General features: G+C 45.4%; 1 protein-coding gene across 2 annotated transcripts in view; it reads right to left on the reverse strand.

Annotated features, from left to right (window-relative positions):
* Window positions 1-3,954, reverse strand: part of SLC4A8 (solute carrier family 4 member 8) — a 102,592-nt gene extending 98,638 nt beyond the window's left edge. For both annotated transcript variants that reach the window (XM_006168126.3, XM_006168130.2), the window contains exon 1: window positions 3,742-3,954. In XM_006168126.3, the coding sequence (XP_006168188.1) occupies window positions 3,742-3,786 (45 nt within the window). In that variant the 5' untranslated portion in view covers window positions 3,787-3,954. The remainder of the gene's footprint in view (window positions 1-3,741) is intronic.
* Between the last annotated feature and the right edge of the window lie 2,831 nt (window positions 3,955-6,785).

The following is a 6,785-nucleotide window of genomic DNA, read 5'->3' on the forward strand; positions in this document are numbered from 1 at the left end:
TCTGCAACTTCCACCTCCCTGAATCTCTCTTCAGTTCCTAGTGCCAGTTGGTACAAATGCTGACGGTCCCCACCCCACCAGCTTTCTCCTTTAGTGCTTTTTTCTGGTTGGCTCTGAAAGTCCTGATCAGCAGAATTGAGAAATTACAAAATTCCCAGTTCTAGTGCAAGGTAGTTTTTTCCCTGAATCTTTCTGGTCTTCTTCTTCTGTTATCCCTCACCCCTTTAAGAGTTCATCAGCTCTTAACATTTCATTAACTACCTCCAGAGATCCATCAAAATGAGTAACTCAAGCCTTCATTAAGTCATACTACATGACACCAATGACCTCCTAACTGTTCTCCCTTGTTCCAGTCTCTTCTCACTCTAACCTTCTTTGTACACATTGCCACACATATCTTCCCAAGCACTGATCTAGGTGTCAAAGACACATGCTGCACAGTGTTGCACAGTGATTAAGGGCACATCCTCTGGAGAGAGGCAACTCTGGAATTGGCAGAGCCGTGGCCATTGATTAGACATTATTTAACCTCTCTACAACTCAGTTTCCTCGTGTAGAAAATGGGGATAATTGAGGTACATAATCCTCAGGTTACAGAGAGAATTAAGTGGAATCATGTATAGAAAACACTTAGCACAGGGTCTGGCATATGGCAAGCACTCAGTAAAAGTTAACTCAACACCAATAACAAATGAAGTTGTCAGGAGAGCAGCAGAGAAGAATAGAAGTTCTACAAGTAAAGGGTGGGAGATGTGACAGCACATGGTAGGTGTTAGAGTAGAGCAGACTGAGTGACTGATTTTGATAGAGTGATATGGAGCCAGACCTTGAAGGTTAAAATGGATTTTTTAGGCAGAGAAAGGGGAGGATTTTCCATCTTGAACCCCTGAACAAAAACACAGCAGCACAGAAGGAAGTGCTTTTGTGTAATTAAGTAATGGCATCTGTCGCTCTATACTAATCCTATCTTGACCATGAGCTCTTTTTTTTTTTTTTTTTAGGTTTTTGCCATAGGGTGTGTGTGTGTGTGTGTGCTCACTGGAGAAACAGTGAAACAGTGAGAGGGAAAGTGAGAAATCAATCCCCAATGACCACATCACAATTCCTTCTCCTCCATTCTCCTCCTGGGATTTTGGGCACACGCACACACACTTGAGTTTCAAGATGCCAGGTCTAGGACTCAACCACAGTGGACCATGTGGGAATCCAGCACCTCAACCACTACACCACCTGCTGGTCCTAACCATGGGCTCCTTAAAGAGAGAAACCTTGGCTTGGAATTCGGGACAGTCATTCATTTACTCTTGCAATTGAACACCAGTTTTATAATATAACAGACACTGTGCTAGATAAGATTTTCTGCCTGTTCCCTGCCTTCATGAAGCTTCCACTCGAAAAAAAACAAAAAATCAAACAAGCATGTGTCATGTAAAGTGTACGTACTATAAATAAAATAAAGCATGATCATATGAAATAGAGTGACTGGGAATGAGGATCAGACAAAGCCATTCTGAGGAGGTGACATTTAAGTTGAGTCATGAGAATCTGGATAAGAAGAGTGTCTTAAGCAGAGGAAACAAGAAGACAAAGTTCCTGGGGTAGAATGAGTTTGCCATATTGAAGAAACAGAAACAAAGCCAGAGTAGTGGTGCATGGTGTGAGAGTGGAGTAGAGGCAGTCCTAGGAGGGACTAATACACCTCACGCTGTTCCCCTCATTGCTTTCTGTGGCTCCACCGCACTGACCTTTTGGGTTTTCTAACCAGAAGTGCCCCCTTCTGCCACAGGATTTTTGTATATGCTGTTCTCTTTGTCTCCAAAATCCTTTGATCACCCTCTTCCCTCATTCCAAAAAATGAACAAAGCTGATATTTAATCATCCTTTATATCTTTGCCCAAATTTTCTTTCTTAGAAAAACCTTCCTGATTTGAGACCAAGTTTGGTACCACTGTTACACACACTCAGAGCACTACCTATCCTTCTTTCAACACACTTAATCATAGTTTATACTTTTTGTGATTATTTGATTAAAAACCATTATTCTCCCATCACTACCATCCCTACCACCAGATTGTAAGCTCCACGGGACAAACATATTGCCTACTATGTTCCCCTTTGTATCTCAAACAGAGACTAACTACATTTAGCAAGCCTTAAAAGGATTAGATATCGAAAGATTATTTTAATTTTAGCTATTGTTCCTTTTGTGTCTGAGCAAGCAAAGAAGGAAGTCTGGATGCTCTAGTACCAAACTATTTGCCAAAAGGAAAGGACAGAGTCAGGACCAGCAGTTGGCAATGGCTACGTCACTGGACTCCCATGTGGTCAACTGTGGTTCGAGTCCCAGACCTGGTGGCTTAAACTCACGCTGGGCGCGTGTGCATGCATGCCCAAGATCCCAAGAGGAGAATGGAGAGGGATTGCGGTGTGGCAATCTCCTGTGAGGGGGTGATTTCTCGCTTTCTGTCTCTCTGTCTCTCTTTCTGACAAGCACACGCGCCCTATAGCAAAAACCTCTCCAGATAAATAAATAAAATTAAAAGAAAGATGTGTCTCAAGTAACAGTTCAAAGGCACCAATATTTATAGTCCCTAAAGATGTGATTGAGTGAAAAAATCCTCAAAAAAAAAAAAAAAAAAAAAAGAAAGGAAAGGACAGGTCTAATACCCATTTTGCTATAAACTCAAAACATTTACCCTGCCTCCTCCCAGAAACCATCCATGACATCAACATGGCACGTGTTTCCAAGACCTGTTATCTTTCCTGAGATGATCGGTCATCCACTTCGGATCCTTCCACTTCAGACTTGCCCTCCCACCCCCTTCAAGCCCCCTTTCCAGGGCAATAACCACACCATATGATTACACAAGCAAAGAGGAAAGTGAGAATTCACTGGGCTACCACTTGCTTACTGGTTGTCACCAGATAAAGATTATTTCACAAATAGCACTTTAATAGATTTTCGGATTGACCTTGTGAGGTAAACCAAGCAGCTATTGCCATCCCTATTTTAATAGATGGGCAAGTGACTACCTCAAGGTCATAAAGCCTATGTGAGGCAGATGTAGGATTTGAACCTACAGGGTCTAACACCTACTCCAATACTTCTCCCTACATTAGCCAGCCCAACAGTTCTGTTACCAGTTACTTAAACCTGATTTTCTCATCCCCTTAAATAAGCACCTGTTCCTGACCCCTCAACATTTCCCAGTCCAACAGTGTTTTCCTATCCAGAACTTGTCTGTGCAGTGGCGCGGAGGAAGTCACAAAGCTGGCCACACTAACAAGGGCTGGTCCTCGCCTCCAGGGTCTTTCTAGCTGTTCCTCTGAGACATTGCCAAAAGCCCCCAGAAACACACACAGAGATCTTTCCCACCAGAGCAAGGTTCCTGGCTATCCTTACGCCTACGTTCCAGCAGGACAACGTGAGGCCAGAAGCCGGCCTCTCCCAACAGAAAAGACCCGGGGAGAACAGAGGTCGCTGCCCGCCGGCCCCCAGGGCTCCTCCGCGGCGCAAAGGATGCGGCAGAGTTGGGCCGGCATCCCAGTTCGGTCCAAGGTCACCCTCTCGCAGCCCCCGCCAGATCCCCGACCTCCCGGAGCGCCCCCTGGTGTCCCGGGGTGCCTCCCCTCTCCCTCAGGGAGTGGCCTGGGAAGCTCGGGCTCGGGGGCAGAAGGAAGGAGGGTGGGCCGAGGATGAGGAGGCTGAGCCCCGGGGAGGGGCGGGAGGCGGGGCCCTACCTGATAGCTGAGGACGCTGTCCGGCTCGTTACTCCCGGCCGGCATTGCGGAGCCGGGCTAGGTCTTCCCCACCAGCTCGAGGCCGCGCGTCAGCGGCCCGCGCACTCTGGTCGGATCTGAGCGTATCACCGGAGCTGCGACCCCTACCCTGAAGCCAACGGTCAACCATCAAGCGCCGCCGCCTCCATAGCCACCGGCCCGCGAGGCATCCGCCGCAGCCAATCAGCGAGCGGCCTGTGCAGCCAATCAGGGCGCGGAGCACGGAAGGACGCTGTCCGGCGGTACCCTGGGCTACCAGGAGGAGGAGAAGGGAGCCCCGGGGAACCAACCGCTCCGGGGCCTGGTTGCCGTGGAAACAGTCTCCCTCCCTTCAGGGGCCTCTGGGCCTGAAGGTCCTTCCAACTGCTTGCTAGAAATGGAAAACCTCGTGCATCTATTTGCAGCTGCACCTGACCCTTGATAACCGGGCAAGTGTCGGGTTTGCCTATCGTGATTTTATTTCTTCTGATGATTTTTAAATGCTGGGGAAGCATCCTTTAGAATTGTAGGAGGAAGTTATTGAAGATGAGAGAAAATGATCTTTTAAAACTAACGGTTAGTCCTTGAGCTAGTGGCCAGATTAACGAGTTTAAAGCAGGCAGGCAGTGATCAGGCTCCTTCCATGGACTCACTACAAATTAGATCTCCCTGAGTCTCAGGGAGAAGATAGCAAAAAGCATAGATAGAATTGAGCTAAAAATGATTGCTGAAATAATTCCACAAAAACCCTTCCAACTTTTCTAATCATCTCAGCCATATCATTAATGTTATCGATATTTAACAGCAAAACTACTGATACAAGGCAAGGTTAGAAAATCACGAGTAATACATTCAGTTTTTTTTTTTTAATTGCCAAAGAATGTGTGCAATCACCAGTGAGAGCTAGAAAAGGAAAGTGAGAAAGCACCACCACCCTCCCCATGAGTGACAGTTATGGCACAATCCTTTCTTCTCCTTTTCTCCTTTTCAGTATTTTGGGCACACACACACACATGCACTCAGAGTGTTTTCCAAGCCGCTGGGTGTCTGAGACTCAAACTGCACAGTTGACCATATGAAATTCTTCTCACTTAACCACCAGACCATGGGCTGGCCCTGATTTGAGCTTTTTAAAAGAGGGGCTAGCTGGGCCAACCTGTGGCCTGGTAATTCAGGCAGCTGGATACCACATGGTCAAATGCTCAAGAAGGAATGACCGTGCTGCATGGGAGAGTGCTTTCTCACTTTCCCTTTCTCTGTGTCTCTCCCTAGGGAGCACATGTACCCTCTGGCAAAATTTTTAAAAGAGAAAGAGAGAAGCCATCTAAAATCCAACCAACCCTCTTCCACCCAGAGAAGGAAAACAGTCTTTTGTTTTACATGCTCTATTATATCAGACTGTAGGTGAGTTCATATTACTGGGGAAAAGAATCACTTGCAAATAATTCTCAATTTTGAAAGAAGCTAACACCTGAGGAACATGTTCAACCTCTATACAACACCACTTGTACTGATCCTGAAGTTGGAAACCAGGTGCTTCCATGTCCCAGTATAGACTCCTTGTCCAGTTTCTGAGTTTTAGTAACCATTGCTACTTTCTGACCATCTCCTCACTAAATCCTGTCCCTTCAATCTGGAATTCACATTCCACCCTCCCACTAGTTTTCCAGGTCTAAATCGTAACCATCCTAGAGACAAGTTGTGGAACAGTGGTAACACAACGGGTCCCACATGGGAAAGGTCTTAATTTCCCATCTTGAGACCTCCTAGACCATGCCAGGTATGTGCACGCTGGCTGAGATTGCAAGTGGATTGCCATCTCTCTCTCACTTTCTCACTCTCTCTCTTTTTTTTCTCTCTCTCTCCAAATAAACAAACAAACAAACAAACTTAGGGGAAAACATCTTACCCATCCTTCAAAGTCAATCTCAAAGGCCATCTCTTGCAAGAAGCTCTTATTCTACCCTCCCCACACCCCTCACAGTGCTTACCTCTCCTTCCTCAGCATCCTCATAGTACTTCATATGTTTCTTACAGAAGGTACCATGCCGTGGCTATTTTAGCTCTTTATTTATATGTTAGTTTTTGACTACTACAATACTGTAAGTTCTTTGAAGGTAATGATTATTTTTCCCTTTTTTGTTAGAGAATTATTTTATTTAACTTTATTGTTATTATTTTCCGATTTGGTCAGAGAGAGAGAGGGAAAGCAAGCCACCAGGTTCAGGGCTTGAACCACGGTCAGCCATGTGTGAGTCCAGTGCCTTTAACCACCATGCCAACTGCCAGTCCCCAATGATTACTTTTCTTATACCTCCTCTCCCCTCCCCCTATACTCCACAGAGCCTCAAAGAATGCTGTGCACATAGAAAGTAGTTAGCAAATATTAGGAACAGCAGATGGCATAATGGTTACATTGCTGGACTCCCATGTGATCGACTGTGGTTTGAGTTCTGGACCTGGTGGTTTAAAATTCACGCCAGTTGCGTGTGTGTGCATGCCCAGAATCCCAAGAGGAGAATGGAGGAGAAGGGATTGTGGAATAGCCATCCCCACTGGGGTTGATTTCTTGTTTTCTGTCTGTCTGTCTCTCTCTCTCTCTCTCTCTCTGGTGAGTGCACATACCCTATAGCAAAAAAATCTCTCTTAAAAAGAAAGAAAGAAACTCATGCTGGGCACATGGGCGTGCGTGCACCGGATCACAAGAAGAGACTGAAGGAGAAAGGATTGCAGCATGGCCACCCCCCAACCCCGGAGGGTGATTTCTTGCTTTCTGTCTCTCTCTGTCTCTCCACCAAGCACATGCACTCTATAGCAAAAATCTCTCTAAAGAAAAAGAAAAAGAAAAAAAGTAGTTAGCAAATATATACTTTTAATTCAATTGAATAAAAAAATGTACTGAATACCAACTATATATAGATCCAAACAGAACTGAAGATGCAGAGAAATCTAAAATATATCTTTTAAGGAGCTTAATAGTCTAATCAGGGAAACCAGATAGATATTAATACAACGACAAAATCATA

This window comes from Tupaia chinensis, unplaced genomic scaffold, assembly GCF_000334495.1.
Source record: "Tupaia chinensis unplaced genomic scaffold, TupChi_1.0 Scaffold145652_1, whole genome shotgun sequence".
Taxonomy (NCBI): domain Eukaryota; kingdom Metazoa; phylum Chordata; class Mammalia; order Scandentia; family Tupaiidae; genus Tupaia; species Tupaia belangeri.